This window comes from Chinchilla lanigera, unplaced genomic scaffold (genome assembly GCF_000276665.1).
Source record: "Chinchilla lanigera isolate Chin_1 unplaced genomic scaffold, ChiLan1.0 scaffold00018, whole genome shotgun sequence".
NCBI lineage: Eukaryota > Metazoa > Chordata > Mammalia > Rodentia > Chinchillidae > Chinchilla > Chinchilla lanigera.
Window position 1 is genome coordinate 1,175,898 of NW_004955419.1, and position 26,079 is coordinate 1,201,976.

At 53.6% G+C, this 26,079-nt stretch overlaps 2 protein-coding genes across 4 annotated transcripts in view; both read right to left on the reverse strand.

The window, feature by feature from the left end:
• Positions 1-1,854: 1,854 nt before the first annotated feature.
• Positions 1,855-11,260, reverse strand: Slc2a8 (solute carrier family 2 (facilitated glucose transporter), member 8). Of its 3 annotated transcripts, XM_005382427.2 has the most exons (10): positions 10,904-11,213; positions 10,664-10,826; positions 10,312-10,518; positions 9,088-9,187; positions 6,155-6,354; positions 5,149-5,292; positions 4,889-4,997; positions 4,069-4,242; positions 3,551-3,696; positions 1,855-2,391 (listed from the first exon to the last, which is right to left on the reverse strand). In XM_005382427.2, the coding sequence occupies exons 1-10, from the start codon at positions 10,954-10,956 to the stop codon at positions 2,254-2,256; spliced, it is 1,434 nt and encodes a 477-aa protein (XP_005382484.1). In that variant the 5' UTR covers positions 10,957-11,213; the 3' UTR covers positions 1,855-2,253. The 3 variants fall into 3 exon arrangements, with proteins under 3 accessions (XP_005382484.1, XP_005382485.1, XP_005382486.1); XM_005382428.2 differs by lacking the exon at positions 3,551-3,696 and having other exon boundaries at positions 10,904-11,260; XM_005382429.2 differs by lacking the exon at positions 10,664-10,826 and having other exon boundaries at positions 10,904-11,206.
• A 2,901-nt stretch (positions 11,261-14,161) lies between these two features.
• Positions 14,162-26,079, reverse strand: part of Garnl3 (GTPase activating Rap/RanGAP domain-like 3) — a gene marked incomplete at its 5' end in the record, with an annotated part of 142,495 nt that continues 130,577 nt past the window's right edge. Inside the window, 6 exon segments of the mRNA XM_005382431.2 lie at positions 14,162-14,634; positions 16,281-16,407; positions 18,987-19,202; positions 20,043-20,181; positions 22,389-22,507; positions 23,825-23,932. Coding sequence (XP_005382488.2) covers positions 14,451-14,634; positions 16,281-16,407; positions 18,987-19,202; positions 20,043-20,181; positions 22,389-22,507; positions 23,825-23,932 — 893 coding nt within the window.

Below are 26,079 nucleotides of genomic sequence, written 5' to 3' on the forward strand. Positions count from 1 at the left end.
GTATGCATCTGAGGATCCAACCTACCATGGATCAAACATATTTGAAGAAAATTATGTCTGTACTGAACACACACAGACTTTTTTCCTTGTCATTATCTACATCTGCACAGCTTACACTGTTATTAGGTGTAATACAGTGTAATGATTTTTTGCTTTGTATTCTTTTAGACAGGATCTTGCTATGTAGTTCAGGTTGGCCTCAAACTAAGGAAGCTCCTCCTACCTCAGCCTCCCAAGTGCTGAGATTACAGGATAAGCATGTGCCAGCACATGCCTGGCCTAAATCAGAAACTCTTTAACTGTTTCACTTGGAACGGACCCAGGATGAAGCGAGACTCATTTTTCCTGAGTTCTATTCAGTTCCCGTGAATTTTTAAAAACACATGCATGTTACTTTTATAATAATGCATTCAGGGTGTGTGAAAACTAAGTTAATCCACCTATTGGCTTAACATAGTTCTAGGTGTGGGTAATAGGAAGGGCCACCTTGGGTGTGGGTGGCACCAACCAATAGGCTTGAAGCCTGAATGGAATAAAAGGGGAAGGGAGGCTTTCTGCTTCCTGCATGCCATGCTGTGGACTGTTTCTCCTGAGCCAAGCCCCTCTGCCCTGCTGCCCTGCCTTGGGGCCAGCTGACTATTAAATATTTAAACTGTGAGCTAAAATACTTTTCCTCCTTTCACTTATGAGTATCTGCTATTTTGTCCCAGCAATGAGAACACCCCCAAAATTTCAGATTTCAGTGCATTTTCAGATTAGGAATGCTCAGCCTGTACTACTATTGCACTGAGATACAATATTCTCAGCCCAGTCCATGGCCGCTGCCCAGGCACAACTGCAGACATGCAGTTACTCAGAAGATGCTCCTGCCCACACACGACCCCCTTCTGGGAAAGTCCAGGATGGTTGGGTCCTGCTGCTGCAGAGAGCAGTCCGTGGTCCCACAGGTGTCTTTGCACACAGTACTGAAACTGGACCGCTGCCAGGGCATCTTCTAGTGACCTGGAGTCCTCTCCTCCCACCACTCTGTGGTACGATCAGTGCCTTCCTGTGGCCCTCAGGGCTCCTTACAGACTGGACAGGAGATGCCCAGCTGGGCCATGCGAGAGCAGTCCTCTTCCCATTTAGTGACACCAGGAGGCACGGATGTCAGGAAAGGTCTTCCAGGATAGAACCAAGACCTTTACAGAGGTTATGTCTGCAAAGGGTTGGCTGGGAATAATTATTTTATTATTTTTTCAAATGCGTGAATATTTGTGAAGTGCTTAATTTTTTTGTTGTTCTGTTTTTCTTCCGGTACTGCGAATCGATCTCATGACCTTGTGCTTGCCAGGCAGGTGCTGTGCCACTGAGCTAAATCCCCAGCCCCTGAAGTGCTTAATTAAGGCAGTAACTAGCAGATGCTTCACTGCTATAAAAATAACTCATGTTAAATACGTCTGTTTCCTAATTTTCCTATAATAGACATATTACTTAGATAAGGAATGATAGAAGTAACTTTTTGGGGGTACTAGGAATCAAATTCAGGACCTCATGCTTGCCAGGCAGGCATTGCACAGCTGAGCTAAATCCCTGGCCCCAATAAAAGTAATCTGTAAAAACCTCTGGGTCCATTAAGCCAAAGAGAAAGAGGCTTTTTACTTAAAAAAAAAAAAAAAAAAAAATCAACAGGCTTAATGGCTAGATTCAGAAAATGGAGCCCAAGGAACCAGACCTGCCTCTGAGTGTCCAGGGTTACATGGCTTCCAGAGGGGGCACCCACAGGCTGCGGGGGGAGGAGGAGGAGGGAGCTTCTCTGCAGAAGCGCCGGAAACACCCCCTTCTCACACTGGGCTTGCACAGAGAGGCCGTGACCTGATTTCTAAGTCAGATCTTTATTCTGCAAGTTCCTTCCTGACAGTGCAGCCACTGCACGGACAGCTTACAATGAGAGCTCCCGAGAGCAAGCGGGTGTCCAGCACTCAGCTTCCGGAAGCTTCTCCAGCCATGAAGCAGGAGCCGGGAGGCCAGCCTGCTCCTCTTTGGCCTCTTTAGGGTCACGAAGAAGACCGTGCAGAGGGCTGCCCTCAGGACTGCAGGGCTCCTCAGCAATGTTCTGAGTCCCCGGGGCGGCAGGATGGACGGGGAGTCACCCCGGAGGCCCAGCACAAGGGGCTGTGGCCCGCACTCAGCTCCCCTGGGCTGGCTTAGCCAGGGGCTCCAGGCTCAAGCCGAGGCCCACGCCACTCCATGCCCTCCACGCCAGCCCAGCTGTCATCGGCCCTCAAAGTGGGCTGCGATTTGTTCCAGAGTCTTTCCTTTGGTTTCGGGGACACAGAACCAAGAGAAGAGGACACTGCAGATGCAGAAGGCGGAGGCGAGCCAGAAGGTGCCATGGGGCCTGAGGACAGCCTGCAGAGAGGGGACAGAGTCGGCATGTGGCTGTCGGGCAGGAGGTCCCCACGCCAACCCCAGCCTGCCCGCCAGTGCCATGCTGATTGCGTCTCCACCCGGCTCAGCAGAGGACAGTCTGGACCCCGCCCGCTGCCTGGCTAAGTACCAGCCAAGATGTCTGTGTGGTACCGCTGGGGAGACTGAGACTTATGTCAATGAAGTGAATGTCAAGGGACGCCCGAGATCCTGCTCCTGGGACCCTGCCCCAGAGGCTCCTCTCACGGTGCCAAGGGACAGGGGAGCTGCAGGGTGTCCCTATGGGCAGAGGGCACAGCCTCAGGAGCACCTGGGGACACCCAGGGCCCCGTGGCACACAGGGAGAAGTGAGCAGTCCCTGCGGTCAGAGCTGTCACCCTCCAGGTGCCCGACCAAAGGCCCTGCCCTCCTCAGCTCCTCCTCTATGCGCCTGAAGCTCTTCCTGTGGCCTCCTGACTGGGCATGTCCCTGGGGCATACTGGGTCCTTTGTCTCCTCCTTCTTGGCTTCTTTCCCTCTCTCCTTCACTGCCCACCCCTCCCAGTCCCTCCCGAGCGGGTCCCAGGCTCCCACAGACTCCAGGGCTTTCATCGACCCCCCACCCACCACAGCCTAGCGCCTCCCTGGCCCTCCCTGTGAAAGGGACCCTGTCCATCTCAGTCCCTGCCCGCCCGGACATGCTGGGCACCAGCAGGCTTGGTGGGAATGCACCCCGAGCGACTTGCACATCTGCTCCAGGACCGCCCTGTTGGCCAGGAAGCGGTGGGAAGGGCCCCATCTGTGTTGTCCTCAACTGGAAAAATGACCAACTGAGTCCATGTTTCTGTCAACCTTAAGGTCCTGCTCCCGTCTTCCGCCTCCAGCCAGGAGGCTGGTTCAGAGGGGTTGTCACCAGCAAGATGGTGGCTGGGGCTCACTGGTGGGGGAAGCCAGCCATGCTGTGCTCCCAGCGAGGAGACTGAAGACCCCTGAAGTGTCACAGCCTAGGTTCCTGGCCATCTGTCCCCACTTCACCACATCAAGACACTGGCATCCCTGGCCTGTGGGGCCCCAGGCTGCAGGCAAGGCATTAGAGCCTGCGTCTTTTGTAACCAACGCTTCTCTGCTGACTGCCCGAGGGGGTGGCCACGGGCCGCACTTACCATGAGGTTGCTGAACTCTTTTGTCACCAGAAAGGCCATGAGCCAGTTGGTGAGGACGCAGATGCTGGTAGCCACACCCTTGACGTGCAGAGGGAAGATCTCAGACATGAGCAGCCAGGGGATGGGCCCCCAGCCCAACGCGAAGCCTGCAGAGCAAGGCGACGTCAGGGCTCCAGGGTGCGCTGCAGAGTCAAGGGGAGCCAGCTACCCCACCAGCGGGCACGGGGTCCTGGATTCCTGGTCCCAGCAGCTCTGCGCCCTCCTGCTAGGAGGCGCTGGCCAGTTGCTGGCCTCCCTAGGCACCAGGCCTTGTCTCTGGGACAAGGATGGAGTTGCTGCGGGGCTTGGTCTTTTCACCACAGAAGGGCTTGGTGCAGAGCTGCCTCAGAACTATAAACCCAGAGGCCGGGATCCTCAGCATAGAGAGGTAAGGCCGAGTAGGATCCAGCGGAGCCGGGTCTCGGGACTGACAAGGACCGGGGCCCTCACCCCGCCGCCTGGGGACCCTTCTCACCCACCGGCAATGAACACGCACATGCTGCCCACAGCCAGCCAGGCCAGCCCCACGCTGGTGTCCACAGGCTCCGAGGGGACAGGCGCCAAGAGGTCCGCGTGGGAGGAGTTGCTGGAGCCGCTCTGGGTCAGCTTGAAGTAGGTGCCGAAGGCGCTGGTGCTGAACACCATGACCACACCTGTGGGGGTCGGGGTGGGCAGGGCACCGGGGTATGTGGCCCAGGGGCAGCCTCCCCCCACCGCAGCGAGGCCTGGGTACCTCTGAGAGAGGCAGGCTGGGCTCCCTAAGCATGGCTGGCTGAACATCCTGGCACTGTGCCACGGGATCCCTGACTGGGCGGCTTCTCCCACCCCGCACGGGGCCTTAGCCATCCGGGGAAGCTTCGGAGCAGCCTCCCTTCATACCCAGCCTGCGCGGGCAGGAGCAGCTAGCGCACCGCACCCCGCGCCATGCGACCAGGCCGAGCCTCGTGTGGCCCATGGGCAGATCACCTCCCGATCCACACCACAGTCCTAAGAGAGCTCTTGCCATTCCCCCACCAGAGCGGGAAACTGAGGCTCGGAGAAGGCGCTTGCCCAAAAGGAACGCAAGTTCGGAGTCACTCCACCCCCGCGCCCTCAGCTCTGTTCCCACGGAGCCCTGGAGCCCTGACAGCCAGTCCTGCAGGTCTGCTGAGGAAGAACTTGTAGCTCAGCACAGAGATGCTATTAAGACCCAGCCTCGCCAGCTGTGACCTCGCCCTAAGCAACGCCCGGCCGGCTTTGTGTACCGTGGTGGCCTCCGGCAGGGGGCATTCCGTGCAGGGCTGAGCCCTCGTGTCTCACCTGACAATGTCAGGAGCAGCCTCCGCCCTGCTCTGTCCATGATGAGGGCTGCCACGCCTGTGAACAGCACCTGGATGGCGCCCATGATGACCGATGCCAAGCTGCTGTCCTGGGGGACACAGGGGCGGGGCTGTTCAGGGGCCTCCCAGAGACAATCCTGGCATTCTCTGCTCCTGTGCTGGGTGACAAGGCCCTGAGCTCCAGGTGTCGGACCCACCCAGGTGGCATCTGGATGAGGCAGGTTGGGCGAGGCCTCTGACCTTGAACTTGGCCTCCTCAAAGATGGTTTCTGCATAGAACATGACAGCATTGACGCCGGACAGCTGCTGGAAGGCCATCAGTGAGATGCCGATGATGAAGGGCTTGTAGACACCTGGGTGCCTCAGCAGGGCCAGTTGGAAGCCCTGCTCCCAAGCAGACAAGGGAGAGGGCTGTCAGTGTCTCCTCACCCTGTCCCCAGGGCCTCTTTCTGAGCCAAGGTCCTAAAGCTCAATGCAGGGGCCTCGGCTTCCTGTCCCTACCCACCCTGGCCCCAGGTGTGCAGAAAAACCTTGTGTATATGGCGAGACTCCTTGCTTCCCCCACGGACAGGTTCCAGCACTTGGGCAAAGAACACTCTGTTCTCTGAGTCCCAGTCCCCTTCAACACACCCAGGGCTTACCCTGCACCAGGCCCTGGCCAAGTCCCTCCCATGGGCCTTTGCTTCGCATCTCAGCACCACGGGTGTGTGCTGGATCCCAGCGTACAAAAGAAACTCAGGCTCCACAGAGCCAGGGAGTGCAGCGTCTCCACAATCCAACTGACTCCACAATCTCGACTACTCTTTTTGTTCTTTTGTTTTTTTGAGATAAGATCTCACTATGTAGTTCAGGATGGCCTTGAACTCCTGACGAAGCCCTGTTGGCCTCACACTCAAGGTGATCCTCCTGCCTCAGCCTCCTGAGTGCTGGGATTATAGAGGTGTGCCACCACACCTGCCACCAACCAGACTCTTAACCTTTCTGTCCTACCATTCCCTGGTTAGGTCTAAGTCCTCCATGCTGCATCTATACGGCCCCTGCCCAGGGGGGGCTTTCTCTTCCTGGGACAAGAGGAATCAAGGCTCGATGACCTGAGGCTAGGGACCAACCAGATGGGGCTCCAGCCCAGCACGGGTCCCCACGGACGCTGGCCCTCCCCCACAGCATGTGGCTTTGAGACTAGGCCATGCCACCCGCCCCTGGCCCACCCCTGCTGGTCCCCCAGCTGCAGCTCCCAGTCCCTCACCTGATGCTCAGCCATGACGGGGGGCTCTTCCCAGCCCTCATCAGAGCCCCACAGGAAGCACATGGCGGCCCTGGCCTCCTGGTGCTTGTGCCGAGTCAGGAGGAAGCGCGGCGTCTCGGGCATGCAGCACATGAGCAGCAGCATGAGGGTCGGGGGCCCGCAGCCCAGCACCGCCAGCCAGCGCCACTCCAGGACCCAGCCTGCGGGGACAGAGTCAGAGTTGGGGGAGCCGGCTGCCCTCCTCTCCACCCCAGGGCTCAGCTTGAGAGGTGGGGACCTCACCACCTCCGCAGGTCATCCCTGTGACTGTCATGACCGTTACTGCTCGTCACACAGACGTCCCGGGCCAGCAGCTACAGCCGCTGCAGCAATGGTGGTGGGACATCACCATGCAGTCAGTGACACAGCCCTGATCCACACTGGGATGCTTCGGTCCGAGACCGACCGCATATATGACAGTGGTCCCCTAAGATCACAAGGGAGCAGATGAAAAATTCTGATGACTGCTCAATGTGTCGTGGCTATGGTAACATCAAGCCTAAATGCATTACGTGCGTGGCGGCACAGGTGCAAACAAACTACCCGCTGCCAGATGTGTAACAGCTCCACGCATACAATGATGTCCAATACATAAGACTTGATCATGATAAGAAATGACTACTATCGGTTTATGTATGTGCTATACCCTATTTTTTAAAACCATATTTTAGAGTGTACTCCTTATAAAAACATTTACTAGCCAGGTACATTGGCACACACCTATAATTCCAACTACTTGGGAGGCTGAGTCAGGAGGATTTCAAGTTCAAGGCCAGTCTGGGCAACATACTGAGATAATTGTAAAAGGGCTGGAGATACAGCTCAGTGGTAGAGCGCTTGTATAGCATAGGGCTCAATCTCAGTACTGCCAAATAAATACATAGCACATCCCTGTTACACAACACGTGACTTTAAGCAGCCATGAGACAAAGGGTGAGGAGCTGGTCCGTAGTCACCATGGTACTGGCACGGACAACAGAGCAGGGCTGCGTGGAGGGTAAGGGGTGGGAGCGCAGACATGTGTATTTCTCATGCATGTGTAGCCTCTCTGGAGGCCACCAAGACACAGGCCATGCTGGCTGTTCCGGGAAGGATCAGGACAGAGTGGGGGAACTTTTCCCGGCTCTCCCCTCTGTGCCTGTTTCAATGGGTTAAAAAAGTACAAGTGAAATAAAAGAGCTGGTGGGGTTCTGGTGTCTTGATGATATAAATGCAAGAAAGATCAAATGCAGAATGATCTGGACTTACACAAAGCCCAAGGGTTCTTGGACAAAGGGGCCCAGGAGTCAATCAACTCGGTACTGTCTCTCCAGTTTTTAATTTTTCCTAAACCTCAGGGCTTACCTATCCCCACTTCCTGGAGAAAATAGCTCAGTGATAGCCATGAAGTGCCTGTTTTTCTTTTGTGTTTGGGACAAGGTGGGATGTGAGATTATGTGTACATACTTGCTTTATTTAAAAAAATTTTTTCTTTTACTTGTTTTAGTAATAGGGTGTACCTAAGTCATAGCTGCTCCACAAAGTCTAGTTACTGAAGCATTACTGCTCCGAATAGAAGCAAACGAATCACCGCATTACCTCGTGGGTGACAGAGTTAACTTATACCCATGGAGCAAAACTCAGAAGTTGATCACTTGTCAGGCATGGTGGCACACACCTGTAATCCCAGCACTTAGGAGGCTGAGGCAGGAGGATCGTTGTGAGTTCGAGGCCAGCCTGGGCCACAAAGTGAGCTCAAGGCCAGCCTGAACTGCACAGCGAGACCGTCTCAGAAAGACAAAAAAACCCACAAAAAACAAAAAACAGAAACAGCAGTAGCAGGTGTAGATGAAGGAGACCTGCAGATAGTGCCGTGGGTGGGAGGACATCTGAGTTTCTGTCCCTCAAACCAAGAACGTCACAGGGACGTCAACACCTGCCCATGGGAGGGCTCAGGCTCACAGTAGGGCTTCCAAGACAGCCAGGGTGCTGGCAGGACTCTGACCTGGGATGGTAATCTGGTAAAGAAGGAAAGGCCAGAGAGCTTCATGTCACCCACTCTGAAGATCCAGAGGGCACGAGTCCCAGGCTGGGCCACAGCCCGTCAGGCGCCTGGATGCCTCGGGCCCCCACGACTCTCAGGTCGTCCTTGACAGTTCTCACCTGGGGCTTGCTACCAGGCCGTCTCCTGTGCCACTCTGCCTACTTCCCCAGCAGCCGTGCACTAGGCATGGTTCTCTCTAGTTGTCCTTTTTTTTTGGTACCGGCAATTGAACTCAGGACCTTACGCTTGCCAAGCAGGCGCTTGTGCCCCTGAGCTATATCCCTGGCCCAGTTCTCTCTAGTTGCAGACAAGGAAACCGAGGCTCCCAGGGGCAGCGAGACTTGGCCAAAGTCACACAGCAGGTGGCAAAGGCCATTCTAAAAGCAGGACTGGCGGGTGTGAAGCCCTTTTCCCACTCTGTTTCTAGTAGATCATGTCAATTCCTGAAGCTTCCCCAGGCTGCCCCAGCTCTGCCCTTGGGCCCCTGGGCATAGCACTTTCCCCTGGGACTTTGCTCTCCAGGAATCCGGTGATGACATCCTGTGGAGACTCACTAAGCCCCTGGATCCGCCCCTCCCACCCCTGGAATCTGCTGCTACTGCACAGTGAGGGACTGACCTAACCAATCAGCACCTCCACACCACCAAGTGGGCTTCTGGGAAGTCAAGGACTCCTCCTCCAGCTCTTCCTGGGACACAGTCACAAGACCTACACATCCCAAGGTCTCAGGGTGTGGTCCGGGGCTGGGTACCTTGGCCATGTGCTGTGTGATCTCAGCCACGCCCCTGACTTCTATCAACCTCAGTTTCCACACCTATAAAATGGCTCCATAGCCACTAACAGGGACCAAAGGATCCCACGCAAACCCTACCTGCCAGGTAGGCCAAGAGGATGCCCATGACGACCATCAGCTGCACACAGGACCCGAGCAGTCCCCGGACTGCTGGGTAGGAAATTTCAGAGATATAGACCTGCCGACAATTAAGATAGGACTTTAGTGGGGTCCAGGTGTTCTTCAAACCAAAAGGCCTCTGCCTTTCTGAACTGAGGAGTCTCCCCTGGGGTCCCCACTAACTGTACCGCCCCGGGCCAGCAGAGCCCTCCCCGGGCTCCACGGTCAGGTGATCTGGGGCAGGTGTTCAAAGGGACTAAGGGCAACGAATGGGTGCTGTGCGTGTGTGAGTGGAGGCACAGAGCTTCCAACACTCACTCAACAGGCGAGGATGCCCATGAAAAGGGGCCCACCCTGAGGCAGTGGGTCTGGGGTACCGCCTAAGCTTTGCGATAACCACCTCCTGCAGCCACCCGGGCTGCTGCAAGGTGCCCTAAGGTAAGGTGCCCGGCTGTGAAATGCAGGGACTCCCACCTCAGCCATTGTGGGGGGCCACCACGCTGGCACCCACAGGTCCAGGTTATTCCATACCTTATGCCCATGACTAAGACACATGTGTGTTTTCCTGTTTTTTTTTAAAAAAAAAAAAAAAGCAAAAGCAAAATCCACAGCCTTTTCGTCCTAGCAGACACGGGTGGAATGAATGGTGGGCTGCCCCGTGAGGGCCCTAGAGCCTTCCTTCGATCTCCAGCAGGGTGACGGTTGACTGGGCAGTGGTCCATGCTCATGGCCAGCAGCAGTTCGCTGATCACCCAGTAATCCCAGCTGCCAGGGTCCAAGTCCTTCCCCAGACCCTGCAAGGGCCAGGGGCCTCGAGCGTCCTCTCTCCAGACCTCGAAGCCAGCCTTGCAACCAGCCGAGGAGCAAGGCCAGTCCCCAGCAGCTGAGTAAGCCGAGAGGATGGCAGCGAGGAGTGAAGGACAAGCCCGAAGGCCCGCCCCAGGGACAAACCAGAATAGGATTTTCCTAACTGTCCGGTGGTCGGCGACCTGATAGGGCGGACTTAAACCTGAACACCCCGTTTGTAGAGCCAAAAAGGCACCGCTCAGGGGGACAGTCGCGCTCACTAGCTGTGGCCCCTGCCTGGGCAAAGGTCAGTTCCATCTGTAGAGCGGAGTTAAGAACAGTGGCTCCTCCTGGGGCGTGCTGAGGGTTAGGCGATTGTGCTGGCACCCACGGGCCCCCAGCCCGCAGGACACTCACCGGGGCCACGAGCGAGGCGACGCCGCAGGCCAGGCCGGTGAGGAGGCGGCCCCCGAGCAGCATCCACAGATCCTGGGCCGCGGTGATGAGGGCAAAGCCGGCCACGAAGGGCGCGGTGCAGAGCAGGAGGCTGAGCTTGCGCCCAGCGCGGTCCACCAGCCAGCCGCCCAGTACGCCCCCCGCGGCGGCGCCCAGGGTCACGACGGCCTGGGCGGGGGCGAGCGCGGGCTCAGGTGCGGCTCGCGCCCGCCCCCCGCGCGCCTCCGAGGGGTGGGGTCCCGGGTGGCGGGGAGGGCGGGAAAAGGGGCGCTGGGCGCGGGGTCCCGGGCCGGCTGCGGGAGTCGCGGCTCACCCCGAACCAGGAGGCGGCGCTGTCGTCGAGGCGCGGGGCTGCGGGCGCAGAGCGCCGCAGGCTCGGGATGGCCGGGGAGCTGTAGCCGAGCGCGAAGCCGAAGCTGAGAGGGCCCAGCGAGGCGGCGAAGGCGGCGAGGAAGAGGAGGCGGCCGCGGGGAGCGCTGCGGGGACAGGGCCCAGCGTGAGCGGCGCCGCCGACGCGGAGAAGGAGGGCGAGGCCGGGTCCCGGGCTGCTTACCTGCCGCCTGGCCTCAGGAGCAGCGGGATCTCCTCGGGGTCGTCGGGCGTCATGTCGCCGGCCAACGATCACCCCGCCGGCTAGGACGCCTGAGTCGCCGCAGCTCCCGGACCGCGGCCTCCCGGGCCTCTTCGGGAGAGCCAGCCAATGAGCGGCGGGGGGCGGTGTTGAGACGCGGTCGGAAACGCCTCTAGTGCATCAGCAGCCAATGGGAACGCAAGGAGGGAGGGGCATGGCCGCTAGGACTCGCCCCATTCAAATCAGAGTAGACCAATGGAACCACAGCGCCGGTTGGCTATGTTCGCTTTGAACCGCCCCTAGGAAAGAGGTGTAGGGGCCTAGGAGGGCCGGAGTTTGTGTCGGGCCCGACAGTCCAATTGGAGTGCGGTGCGAGCCTGGAGGCGGGGCCAGAACGGAAGTGAGCTGGCCAAGGAGCGTGGAGGGCGGGGATTACTTTTTCCCCTGAAGCTCTGCCTCTTAATCTAGCTCCGGCCAATGAAGCGGGAGCGGAACAAAGGCGGAGCCCGTGGGTCCCGCCCAGATCTCTACTGCGGCTTGCGCTTGCAGTTTCTGCTCGGCGCTGAGTTCTGCTTCGCGTCTTGCTCTCAAGCTCTCCGCCTGCCCCAGCTCTACCTGCTGAGAGCTGCAGCGGGGAAGGTCCCCGAGAAGGCTGCCGTGGGTCATCTTCCTTTTCTCCTCTCCTCGGACACCGAGATAGACCCGGAACTTCCGCTGGGGCGCTGGGGCGCTGGGGCCCTGGGGCGAAGCGCGCCCCTAACCCTTCCCGCCCACCCGCCTCTGTGCTCCCAGGCAGCGGATGGCTGCCAAGCGCGGAGCACTGGAGCCCTAACAAGGGGCTCAGTATTATCTTCAGGAGAGTTGTGCGCATAAAGAACAAACACCAGGCGCTCGCGTGCTCATAGCAGCTTGACTCACGCCGTCACCTGACAGTGCTAGTAGGCACTTTTAATCCTGACCACAAGACTATCTTTAGAGACTTAGGCAACTGTTCTCTTTTCTACAACCGCTTGTACTTGTTGTAAATTCCACTGCTGCACTTCTTATCATGGTTTGTAATCTCCTGGGAGCTCCTTTGCCGTAGGCCCTTGCCGTTGCCTTGTGGGTTGAGGCCCCCAGGCAAACTGACCTGGACCTCTCACTGTAGCTGCTAGTCGAGCACCGGATGCTGTAGGAACCCTGCAGACCTGTTTCTGCCCTCTGGCTAGTGGTCTCTCTCCCCATGAACGTGCTCACATTGGTGCCAGAACAGCCTCCTAGGCCCCTTTTATAAGAAAAGCACCATCGGCCTGATGAGTAGGAGCCACCTCGTCCTAAGATCTGTGACTCTTGTCCAATCATAGTAGCTTCAGTGCTGCCCGTTTGGAAGAATGCTGTAAGTAGCCTTTAGTTTTTTCTATTTCAGCAAGAAACTAAATTACAAAAAAGCAAAAATATAGATATAAGCCAGGTATGTGGTACATTCCTGTAATCCCAGAACTCTGGGAGGCTGAGACAGGAGGATCATAAATTCCAGCCCAGCTTGGGCAATGTTACTTAGATTCTCAAAATTAAGATGAGGCAGGAGGATAGGGGGAAACAGACTGTGGTGTAGCTGAATGCACAGGCCCCAAGCCCCAGTAGTAAAAAAAAAAAAAAAAAAAAAAGGAATAAATCGAATCAAGGAGGAATAAATCGAATCCACAAAGGTGTTGGTGGGATTGAGATGTAGTGTATAGTTGATTTTGTGTCCCCTGTATGTGCAGAGGGCATAACAAGATGCCAAGAATGAAATGCTTAATGCTGCAAAGAATTAGAAGTCATATTTAGTTCATCAACGGCCCACCTGGTGCACCTAAGAACACTGTCCTTGCTACCCTTGTCTTATGCCACAGAGAACCTGGGCACCTGCAGCCCGGACTGGCCGTGCTGAGCTGTCCGCCTCACTGCAGTGTGCAAGCCGCGGAGGGAGGGCCCAGGTATGTGCAGAACCTGCCGGGTCCTCTGCACTGGCAGGGAAGATCTGCAACTCTTCTGAGCTGCAGTCACAGGGGACAAATTGGTGATGTAAGGCAAGCAGAGATACAAAGAAAAGTAAACTGCTGCCTAAAACCAAAGGTAAATTACCATTTTTTCCCCTACAATTTAAAATTTTTCCAAGTAATATCAATGAAACCGGATTTTCCCCTTTGATCGCTCCTGGCTGGAGGCTGGGATTTTACTGTGTTGTCCCTTTGGCCACATTTCTTCCGCCTTGCTTTGCGGAGGGAGCCGGGAAGGAGCTGGGGAAGGAAGGGTTTCCCTAAGAGGGCCAGGCAGACCCACACTAGAGCAGGGATTTGGCCGCATGGGGTAACAGTTCCTTGGTTGTATGATCTCAGAGTAACAGTTGTGCAGAAGGACATTCTCTGGATGTACTGCCTCAGGCCTGACCAAGCCGTGGTTGTTGGGTTCTGGAGGAAGTCTAGCAAAAGCACTGTTGGCCTGGGGACAACACTAGATGCTTTTCTGAGATAGGCCCCAAGGAAGATAACATCATGGCTTACTGGTCAAGTCTCACTGCTATGATAATAGAGTTGTATTGGCCTTGCAAAAAACGGTTGAGATCGCCCGAATTCTGGGGCCGCCTCTTTTGTTCTCAGTGAATAAAAGGTTACTGGAGATGGCGGTCGGGGCTTGAGTCCGGAAGGCTAATAGCCCCCTGAGCCCAGATACAAGGCTCTGGAGTTGTTCTTTTGAGGAGGAGACTAGTACATCCGCGGGCACCTCGTTCTGGGGACCTGTTCACCCTGGACAGGGATGGGTGAGTAATCCAACAACAGTAAAGCCAGATAAAATAATCTTAAGACTTTGTCAAATCCCTCTACCTTAGTATTTTTCAAGAGACATGAGACCAGATGTGGAGGCACATTCCTGTAATCCCTGCACTGGGGAGGCTGAGGCAGGAGGAGTGCTGTGAGTTTGAGGCCAGCTTGGGCTACAGAGGAGACTGTCTCAAAACAAAACAAAACAAAACAAAACAACCCAAGGAGGAAGTGGGGAGCTTCTGAGGTCTAACCACTTGGCATCCCCAGGCCTCCAGGCAGGTGCAGCTGGTTCCACTCACAGTGAACTCAAGTGGGCCAGTGGTGCAGAAAGAAAACTTACTTATAATAAAAAGCAATGGCTTTTCTTTATAAAAGAAACACGCTGTGTAACATAAAGCTGTAATGAAGAAGTAATTTCCAAGTATATAAAAATGTAAGAGAAAGTTGCAATAAGTAAGAATGAACATTTTTGATTTATTCAAAGTTTCAATCTAAAACCTCAATGAAATCTAACACCTTTATTACAAGGGGCTGAGGGGTCCTGAATGGAAGGAAACAAAGGTCAAGGAGGACGGCACCGGGCACTGGAGAGACCCAAACTGGCCGAGGGCGCGCAAGGTTTGGTCCAATAGATTTCTGACAGGCGGGACGCCGCGTGTTGTTGAGAAATGACGGCAGAACTGTTTACAGGGTATAAACCTCCATGTGAAAACTAAAGATGGCAAGTGAGACTTGGGCTCGGTTTACTTCAAGTCAATAATGTCTTCATCCGAAGAAGCTATGAGCTGAAACAGGGTGCCGCCCGGGGCCGGGACCGGGCTGCCCTCTCTGTCCATCACGGGGTCCTGCTCGGAGCCTGTCGAGTGCGGACAGCCCTCAGGGTTGGCTTCGGGCGCAGAAGGACTTTCCAAGGAGCCCGATGGGATCCTGGGAGAGAAAAGTCACAGTCAGGGGCCCCATGGGAACACGGGACTGGGCCCCTCTGAGCGCTGCTGTGCGCTGGCTCACCGCTGCCCCCGGCCTCTACCTGCAGTGTACATGGCATGCACGGGGCTCCCCAGCCCCTTCTCTGGCTGCATCAGTATCTTCTGGTTTTTTGGGGTTTTTTGTTTTGTTTTTTTTTGTTTTTCTTCCGGTACCAGGAATTGAACTCACAACCTTGCACTTGCCAGGCAGGCGCTTTGCCACTGAGCTAAATCCTCAGCCCTCTGGCTGCATCAGACGGCCCGAGCTCACGGACGTTTGGGAGGGTTTAGGCGGGTGAGGCACACAGAAGGTCCTGAGACATTATTTATTTAGCCTTCTGAAGTGCAACTTTACTTAGAGCCTTCCAGGGCCTAAGGGAAGGCTGATGCGAGCGCTAATTCTCTTGCCACAGCTGAGGCACAGGCCTGGCCCTGCTGACCCCTCCAGCCTCCCAGGCCACCCTGTTCCCTCACTTCCTCCAGCTCCTCGGGACTCTGTCTTGACAGCTGCTTAGTTAACTGGACCAGAATTGGCCTCACTTCTCAGGATGTTCACGACCTGACTAGCCCACTAGGGCCTGCTCTGGCCGCCTGACCTCACACGGTCCACTGAGCTCAGCGGCCCGCTCATCCTCTATCGTGTCTCCGCCCACACCATGCAAGGGCCTGTGGTCACAGGAGCTGCTTTCCTAGCTCATCACTCGCTCCATGCTCAGCACCAAGCCATTTCCTTCCAAAGCCTTCCTTGGTCCCTGTCAAGGCAGGCCCTCTACTTCCGAAATTTCTTTCTAGCGCTTGTCACTACTTAAAGTGATTTGCTCATCTGTTACAGGTTTTCTGTTGCTTCTCCACACTAGAATATGAAGTCCTGAGGGCAGGGGCTGTCACCCAGCACTGCAGTAAGGCAGGCGTGAGGCCACCTGTGTCAGCCAGGCTCGCGAGCCTGACATGTTTGATCCACCTTGCCCAGGTGTGGGGTAGATGGCTCGCTGTCCGAAGCATCACCTGCTGCCTGGGCTGAGTGCGCTGGCCTAAGTGCCCCTGAAGGCACCGGGACTCAGTCATCTCCAGACCCCAACCCTCAGCTCAGGGCTGGATCCTTCGTGAGTGTGTGATAAGCCAATGAAACCTGGACGCGTACTCGGGATCCTCCCCAAGAGGCACACCCGACGCTGCTGGGCACAGCAGAGAGCTGGGCGAGTCCGTGTGATTTCTGCGGCACTGACCTCCACGTAGAAGGCTTGCCGTCCTTTGGGCGCTGTCCAGTTCCCTGCGCTTCCACTAAGCAGTCGTGTTCGCACAAGTCCTCACCCATCTGGTGAGCCAAAAAAAGGCTCGAAACACTTTGATTGTATTCTTATATTTTTGTCGTTCTGTCGATGGAACCCAGGGCCCTGCACATGCTGGGCAAGTGCTCTACCCCTGAGCTACATCCCCGGCCCCTTCATATGCTTCAGTGAGGGTGTGCGTGGCTGCTGGTGGGGCTGCTCGTGTGTCCGGCTGTGCCTGGCAGCTGTGCCCTCCGGGAATCTCTGAGAGCAACTGTGTGCTGAGCCTGTGCCCGCTGCACTGTGCCCACACCCTGGACGGCGCTCCTCCCCTCTTTACCTGTCACTGCTAGTTGATCTCACCGTCCCTGGCTTGGAGCCTCCTTGGGTTTCTTCTAACCGCTTCCGGGCTTTCGGTTTGACCTTTGGCGCTCCTTCTGACCGGGGTCCACCTTCATCTGAGAGGCCTGGATGACAGGGAGAATCATAGGTCACAGCATTGTTACCCTGGGGCTGCCACACCACAGAAAGCCCTTTCTGTTCTTGGCTGAGCAGCTGCGGTGTTGTTAGGCTACAGCTGGGAAGAAAGCTGATAGAATATAATTTTTCACGGGAGGCTGAGGCAGGAGGACCATGAGTTACAGCTGAGGCTGCACAACATTGTGAGATCCCATCTCAAAAAAAAAAAAACCAAACATTCAAATAATTGGTTTCCTTCTTAGTGGAAGAGTCCACACTTTTTGATTATAAAGTATAGAAGTACTATAAAAAACAGCACGGAGACTCAGAGGAGCCTGCTGGAGGAGATCACGCTCGGGCCACCCTGCAGCTGGTGACTCTCGTTCTCTAACCCACAGACTTGGTTTCTGAAAAGCGCAGTGATCAGCAGTCAGGCTTTCATAGGGAAGAATAGTTAAAAATAGCAGCAGACAGATGTTACGATCACCAAGGCGCTGACTTTGAGAACCAACTGCGCCCGCGATGTCAAAGCCTCCCGGCTGGGTGTCCCAGGTGCCCTACATCTTCAGCAAAGCAGGCTGTGCAGCAGGATGTGTTAGGGTTGATGCACTGTGTTCACTTGGGGAGTCCACAGTTTAGCTAAGTGACTCAGCACTTCTGCATCTTGGGGTGAAACTTCGCTCTTGCCCTTCCGGGATGTTGTTCATTGTGTCAATTTGACAAGTTTAGAAGGTTAACTATGGGACTCAGCAGGGAGCCAGGGTGCTTACTTTGTATTCATCCTGAGCCTGTGCAAGAGGAGGGCATGGAGATGAGGTGAGTGCTACGCAGCCCCTGGGTGGGGGCAGCCTGCTTAAAATATAAGGGAGGGAAAGAGGCTTGCTCTTCTCTGCCACTCCTCCCTTGTGCTCTTGTTGCTTTGCTGTTCCGCCACCATGTACGGTTGCCCTCTGCCATGTGCCACTCTGCCTTGGAGCCAGCCAAGTATGGACTGAAACCTCCACAAACTGTGAGCTAAATAAACCTTTCCTTCCTTCATTTTGGTGTTGGGTATTTTGTCTCAGCAAGGAGAGAAAAGTAACCAAGACAATGTGCTAAAGCCAACCGCCCTTGTAATTTTACACCATGCAGATCCCAGTTCAGGCTTTCAAACCACATCTTGCTGGTTTAACACACTCCTGCTGGCTTGAGCCCCCGGTGGTGGTACATGCCTGACTGTCCCATGCCGCCTGATGGGGGAGTCATTCAGGTACCACAGGTAGTTCAAGCTGGTAGGAACATAACACATTCAAATGGAAGGTGCTGGCAATGAGACATAAGAATTACGGCCCCATTGTGAATGTGTTAACATCACTTCCATTTTTCCTTATTTTGCTTTTGGTTTTTGGTTTTTTAACACAGGGTCTCACTATGTAGCCCAGGCTTGCCTCAAACTCATGGTGATCCTCCTGCCTCAGCCTCTTGAGTGCTAGGAATACAGGTATGTGCCTGTTATGCCTTGTGTTAGATGACCCCCCAAAGCCTCATGCAGGCACAGAGGGTGCTCTGTCAGAGGTGGCTTCATCTATAGTGTGTGACGCTGGGATTAAGGGTGTGAAATTACTAAATCAGTCCACTGATTCATTTGGCACTGCCCTAACCCCAGTAGCCTAGCTGGAATATAAAAGGGGCAGAAAGAAGCTGCTAAGGTCCCTTGTTTGCTCTTGCCTGCCTGCTTACCATGAACTGTTTGTCTTCTGTGATGCCATCTGCCATGCCACCCTGCCTTGGAGCCAGCCAAATATGAACTGAAACCTCTATGAACTGTAAGCCAAATAATCCTTTCCTCCTTTAACTTTGGGTGTCAGGTATTTTGTCTCAACAATGAGATAAATAACTAAGGCAGTGGCACCATGCCAGGCCATTTTTTCTTATTTAGCTCCCACAAATCTGAACACAGAGCCATGTAGCAGTCCAGCCCTCTGACAGTGGTCATGGAGCTTCATGCTTCTCTGGTTGGCCTCCTGTCTGCAGACTGAGAGGAGGCCACAACGAATAGCTGTATCCACCCTGCACACCTGCTCCTGTGCCAAGGAAGTGTGAGAAGTGCTGAGGGCATTCCCACTTTTGGATGACCAGAATAAAACATCTGAGAGCTACAGGCTATAAACACGTTGATGATACTTTTCTAGGATATCAGACTTACTTTAACTTTTAAAAAATGTATCACGGTACACACAGTCTTTGATAAAAATCTGTTTTCCCCTTTTACATGAATTGGGCAGTTTTCTGCACTGATAAATACAGACCAACATGATGGCTGGTGAAACGAGGTAATATTCCTGCTGTAGATGTATTACAGTTTATTGACATAGTCATTTCTTAAAGAGATAGTTTCTTTTTTAACTCGTTTTTGTTGTTGCTTGTTTTTTTGCTATGTGACCGGTTGGCGTGGAACTCCCTATGTGATCTCTAGTTGGCCTTGAACTTGAGGTCCTCCTGCCTCAGCTTTCTGAGTATATCATCTTGTTCCATTAGGCTCATGGTTTTTGAGGGTGGTTAATATCTATTTACAAAGAGTGAAAACTCAAACATTGAAAGCCATTACCTAGCAGCTCCCTGCGGGTCCTGCTTGCTATTTCTTTAATCTCCATGCGAGACAGGGACAAGGAATGAGTGACGGGAATGGCAGCGATGCCCAGGCCGATGGAAGTGGGCGGGGTGATGACCTTGGAGACTAAGGGTGATTTCAGAGGTCGCTCGATGCTTCTGCCCACCAGGTTTCTAAGCGGAATCTTGTACAGATTTTTTGACTGAATTTCACCTGAAATATGATTCAGAAATGAACATGAGAACTTTGGGTTCATTTATTTACCACAAAATAATTCCTGTTCCGCAATATAGTTAGCGTGAAGGCAGATTTTATGTCAGATCTGGATCTCCCGTCACAAAATGATGGTGCTTGACGGCCTGTGTTTGTTGGGGGCTTCGTTTTCACGTGTAAATTAGACACAGGGCACTCACTACCGCTTGTGCTTGCAAAGGAACACAGGCCAGACAAGGAAAGCAAAAAGCTGCCCTGTGGGGAGCCTTGTGCTTTATCTGAACAGCGAGTGATAAGGATGACCGATGTGGCGGAAGTTACGGAAAGCGCTGTGTTCCCAGCCATGCAGGGACCACGGCAGAGGCCTGTGGAGCTCACGGGCAGAGCCGGGCTCACTGAGAGACTGTGTGAGCTGAGTGACGCTGTGGCTTCGTGACTGCTGCTAGCTGTGAAAGCCACCGTTGCTAACATCCCGAAGGAGAAACAGCAGCTGCTGCAAGCCGGAAGCTCTCTAGCCCTTAATTCCCTTCTCCTTATGGAAACACTTTTTTTCATAATGGGAATTTTTAACATCACAGGTTTCTTAAGGATGCAGCCACTGCATTCCAACTGCAAATTTTTCTTCTTTTTGCCATGCTGAGGATGGAACTCAGGGCCTTGCTCATGCTAGGCAAGTGCTCTACCACTGAGCTCCGCGCCCAGCCCTGCAAATTTTATTTTGTTTAAATGGCACTAGGCAGTAACTTCTTCAGGCAGTAGTTGCAGGTAACTGACAAGGACATAGAGAAATCAGCATGGATTGAAGTATCTGTTCGTAAGACAGTAACAGTTAGAGCTCACCCTCTCCCAGGGAAGAAGGAAACACAGGCGTCTCCCGGCCTGGGGGTGTCTGTGGAGAGCTGTGGGCGCTGGCTCCCTTGGAGCTGCCTTCAGATGAGCCCTCGTGCACAGCTGCGGCCGCTGTGAAGTAGATGTCCGACTGCAAGGGAAGAAGGGGTGCTATTAGCACCCGGCTGCTGCGCCCCGGGCCCTCCTGGTATTTCCACCTCGCCTGCACCCGGTGCGCAGGCCCCGCCGCAAGCTCCCGACATCCTTGGAGCACGCGGTGCTCTAGTGGGCCCCCAACGGGGCCATCCAGAGGAAGCCTGCCGCACTCCCAGACTTCCCCAGAGGACTCAGTTCTCGGCCATTTTTCCTCATCCATGGGCTGACCAGAGTAGAAGACAGTGTCCCAGACTTCTACAAACAGCGCATGTCTCTCAGGGGACTCTCACGCCACCACCCGGGGGAGCTGGATCTGGAGGGGCCTCAGGAGGCTCGGTTGGGTCTGTTCTGCAGCGGGGAATGGATCTTGCTCATTCCCTGATCCAAAAGATACCCAAAGCCCAGTTTGCTGGCTTTAGGATGTGCTGGATGTGACTCATGAGAGCCAACTTTCAGAAATTTTGGAGACCAGCTCTTATGCACTATTAAAAATTACATAAACTTAAGTATGTTAAGAGCAAAGGCGCTCAGTATCAAAATGCAATCACTCCTGATTACTGCATCACATTTACGTTATCCATGCCCTTGGGATGTCGTTAATGACAACATGGTATGAACACTGCTCTGCTCTTTCCAGCTCCACAGTTAGGGGCGCCGCACCCGAAGCTGGAAATGAGTCACAGTGGGACCATCTATACCACAGAAATCAGCAAGGACTACAAATCAGAGCCTTTGATTGTTTAGACTTAAAGCCATGAAGAAAATTAAACTTGAAAGTTTGTTGAGCTGGGCATGGTGGCACAGGCCTGTAATCCCAGCACTCTGGGAAGCTGAGACAGGAGGATTGCAAGTTTGAGCTCAGCCCAAGCAACTCTGTGAGACTGTGTTTTAAAAATATAAGTTAAGGGCTGGGGATATAGCTTGGTGGCACAGGGCCTGCCTGGCAAGCACAAGGTCCCGAGTTGGATTCCCAGTACTAACAACCAACTAAACAAACAAACAAAACAACCAACCAACCAAACAAACAAACAAACAAACAAAAATATATATATATAAAAACAGCTGAGATGTACACAGTTTAGTGGGAAGAATCTGGGTTTAATTCCCAGTAATACACACACACACACACACACACAAACACACATACAGCTGAAACTCGAAGTAGTTCTGGTTTAATGACTGATTTGTTTCTGGATGAGAAATAGTTTAATTGTTGATCATATGTCAAATTTCTTGATAATAAACTTACTAGAGGAATGAATTGAGATATAAGTGTTAACTGAAAAATCATGGCTGAATTGCAACTATAGGTTGCAATTAACAGGGAAGATTAACTAAAGTATTTTCTGAGAACCAACTGGCTGTGGATTTCAGGATAAAGAGCACTGCATATTTTATTATTATTTACAAATGAAAAGCTTTTCATATCAGTGAGATTTGCAATCCACTAACACACATACACTTGTAGTCCACACACACACACACACACACACACACACACACACAGTCTCCCAGGGCACTAGGGGTTAAGTGCCGCAGCACCCCACTGGTGGTGTCCCTGAAGGAGACAGCCTAGCACGTCCATGACTGTCAGGGCGGGCGGGGGCAGCCCCTTGAGCAGCTGCGCTCCCAGTGTGATCAGCACTGAGCGGGAACATGCCACAGGGCACCGGCCCATCTGGTGGGACCTGGGAAGCCTTTGTGGCTCTGTGCCAGTGCTGGAAGGCACGTGGGGGCGCCGTGTGCGTTCCTGCAGCCCGAGGTGCTGCTCGCTATCTGCATTACCAGACAGATTCAAGGATGAGCCCTATTTCACAGGCACGAACTCCAACCGAGGCTACGGACTGGCCTGGGAAGGAAGGGCTGGTGCAAGCTCCTACTTTCCTAGCCTCGGACCCGCCTCTGAGGCCGCAGTGCCCTGAATCGCCTGCCTGGTCTCGGGGGTAGGGCGGGTGGAGAGGCTTCTCCTCTTGGCTGAGTGCTTCCCAACTGCCACCAGCTCATGACAGCTCCATTCACAAACCCGAGGAGCCTTCTGAAGGCTGCGGAGGCCACGCGCGAACACCCACCCATCAGTCTGTTGCCAGCATCTCCACCTACTTCTGCCACTGTGACACCCACCCCTGGCCTGAGCTGACGCGCAGCAGTTCCTGGCCTCACCCAAAGCCCGTTCCGTGGACACGCGGTCCCGGTCCTACTCACTCTGGAGGCCACAAGCTGCAGCTGCGGCACGACCGCCGTGTGGACCAGGTTCCCGTTCACCACGAGGCGGATCTCCATGGAGTCGGGGGTGAAGGCCAGCAGGTATGGGAAGGCGCAGACTGCAAGGGACCAGGCTGTGATTGTCTCACTTCCCAGTCCTCCCCACTGGCGGGCCGCCCGGGCTGAGACGGCCTCGGCTCCTAGATGGCCGCCCTCACCTGCCAGAGCTCTGCCTCCCGTTACCTCCCGGCCCCTCACCTTCCAGGACCCGCAGGACGTCCTCCCTGTCCCTCCTGCTCCCTCGGCACGGGCCATCCTGCCTGGAAACCTTCCCCTTCCCCTGCCTTCACAGGTCCCTGGCACCGGGTCGCTCGCCTGTGCTCCTCTAGCCGCGTGCAGATCTTACTCCTCCCTGTCCTCAGTGTCCCTCAGGCTCGATGGGTCTGTTGTCAAAGCTCGGCCCTTCTCTGTGCAGTGGTCACTATGACACCCCGGGACCGCACCTCTGACCTCCTGAGCGGCCCCTGCAGCTGGCCTACTCCTTTACGGTCCCTCCTCTCTGTCCTCTCTCCATGGCGAACCTGTCCACGCTCTTGTGACTCAGTCTGCCACACCCTGCCCTGGCCTCTCTCTCAAGTGACCTCCGGTGGCGTGGCGGAAGGCCCAGACGTGATTTTCCACTCAGTCCTTCTGACTGCATCTCATCAGTTATCAAAGCCTGACCAGTTGCCCCCATGTCTCGGAGAGGCCCCTCTGCTCTTCTCAAAGAGCTGCAATGCGGGCCTCTCAGCAGATGGTTTGATTGTGAGGCAAACAGGACCCAGCGGACCATCTTGGCTCGGATCTGACTCCCAAAAGGCAATAATCACGAATGGGTCTTGAGCCACAAAACAGGGGACCACGGATGCTGTCCTGGAGTTTCAGGGGCAGGCAAAACTCAAGTCTCTGTGATTCTAGACTTCCAGGTTTCAAGATAACCCAGGAGGGCACTGGCAACGGCGAGCCTCTCCCCCAAGTCAGCGTGCTGGGGCTGGCGAGCCAGCCCCTGAGCTTTAGAAAAGGAAGTGAGGCCCAGAAATGATAACCAAGTGCTGAGAAATGCTATTTAATTGTTCTCCAGTGCTCAGGCCCTGAGAACTAAGAGGGACACTGGCCAGGCGTCCCAAAAGCAGAACAAAAAGAGAAAGCGCAGTACAGCACCGAAGAAGGCAGGGCGCACCGCCGGAAGCTCACACCATGTGGTTTGGGGCAGCTGCCCTAAGCCCGAGCTGTCACACAGGACGGGGAAGTTTAGATGCATCTCGGGGGGATATAGCTTGGTGGCATAAGCACTGGCCCGGCAAGCGCAAGGTCCTGAGTTCAATTTCCAGCACCAAAAAATAAAAAATAAATAGATGCATCTTGGAAGGGGAAGGTCCCTCTGCTGGTTTTCTTACCAATCGCATAAGGAGCCTGGTTCCAACAGAACTGGAAATCTGATGCGGAGGGTTGAACCAAAAAAGAGCCGCCATTAAACGGGCAAACCTTTTTATAGATGCAACTGTCTGCAACACAAACAACAGTGACTCATTTTGTTAGTGTCAACACCTAGATCACTGCGGCTAGAGGAATGGAAAGCAGGCGGCCAGGACAGCGTCCTCTCCCTGAGCTGGGACCCACAGCCAGCGCCGACCCCAGCGCGATGCTAATGCCGTGGTCGGGAGGCAGCAGAGCTGGGACAACGCCACTGCCACACACGCTAGGAGTTGCTGTGTGCGGAGAATCTACCATGTGCCAAGAATCTACCATGAGCTTTAAACACTACTGCATTTAATGGCTACAACTTCACTAAGTAGATGCTGCTACTTCGCTCATGAGAGAATCAAGTCTGCAAGAGGGGAGATGCTTGTCCAGAGTCTCCCAGGTGCTACCAGGGGGAGGCGGGAGTCGAACCCAGGTCTACCAGGTTGCAGAGCCTGCCTGCTTCGCTCCTTGCCTTCCTATCTCTCCTGCTTGTGAAAGATCTAGAAGGGGCACCTGCTGGCACGCTTGGTGGAGGAATCCCTGCAAGCTGGGTTACACTCCGAGCCTTACAGGACAAGTGTGGTGGGCATGGAATACTACCCCCCATGTTTTATTAGGAGAACTGCAAGCACTTGGTTAAGCTTGGTAAATTAAATTACCTTGTTCCTGGCCTGTTCTAAACTCTGAACATGAAGTCATTTGGGCTGGAATCCTCTTAGATAGTCTGAATAGCAATGAAGCACCCCTTTATTTATGACAGAAGCCCATGTTTAGCCCACAATTAAAAATTTTATTTATTTGTTTATTTATTTATAGATAGGGTCTCAGTAAATTCAGTTTTGCCTTGAACTTGCTATGTACCCCAGGCTGGCCTTGAACTTGTGATCTTACTGCCTCAGCCTCCTAAGTGCTGGGATTACAGGTGTGTGCCACCACACCAGGCCCTTAAATTATTTTTAAAAACAGCTTTATGGGTGCATAATTTATAAATCATAAATTCATCCATTTGAAGTGGACAATTCAGTGAATTTTAGTATAGGTGTGGAGTTTTACATTACCACCAGCTGCAATTTTAGCATTTTTATCACCCTGTATAATTTGTGGATCTATTTACCTGCACATGAGCATTTGGGTTGTTTCCACTGTTTGTCAGGAATAAGAGTGCTATAAACATCCCTGTGGACATCTATGTACATGTGTTTCACTTTTTTTTGTTTGTTTTTTGAGATGGGCTCTCGCTATGTAGCCCAGACTGATCTCGAACTTGCAGCAATCTTGCTGCCTCAGCTTCCTGGATGGTAAGGTGTGTACTGTACATCACACCTGGCTTCACTTTGGTACATACTTTGCAGCGGCACTGATGTTACATGTAAGTTATAAAATGTTTAATTCTGAATGTTATTTGCTATTTTTCTTTTTTGTCATCTTTTTGAATCAGGGTCTCACTATGCAGTTCAGGCTGGCTTTGAGCTCACTTTGTAGCTTAGGCTGGCCTTGAACTCACAGTGATCCCCCTGCTTCAGCCTCCTGAGTGCTGTGATTACAGGGGTGTGTCACCACACCCAGCTAAACACTTGTTTTGTATGGACAGCTAGCATATTTGTGGGTTTTATTTTTTTTTCCTGTGCTTTATTGTTGTACAAAATTTGAGAAACAAAAAAAAGAAAAATGAAATCATCTGTGACTCCGCCTCCCAGGGAGAGTACCGAAGACATTTTGGTATTTCCTCTTTAACTATTTTTATTAAAAATGAATAAAAAAAGAGAAATGTTTTAAGAAGAAACACAATTGAACCTTAAAAGTCATTTGCTTTTTTGATTACATTGTTTAACTTCTCTGGTTTCCTCTAGACCATGACTCTGTAAATTGCTGCATGACAGCATTTTAATGTAACAAGATGTCTTTCCTAGAATTTTCCTTCCCTTTTACTTTCCAAAGCTTCCCTCTTTATAAGAGGCCTGGACAGACAATCAAGCATTCATCCTGCTGATCAGTTTGGTGATCGTTTTTTAAAACAGTTCCTGGAGTTGCTTGGTTCTGCCAGCACGCCTGTAATCCCAGCACTTGGGAGGCACGCCTGTAATCACAGGAGGATCATTGTGAGTTCGAGGCCAGCCTGAGCTACAAAGTGAGTTCAAGACCAGCCTGAACTGCATAGTGAGACCCTGTCTCAAAAAGACCAAAAAAA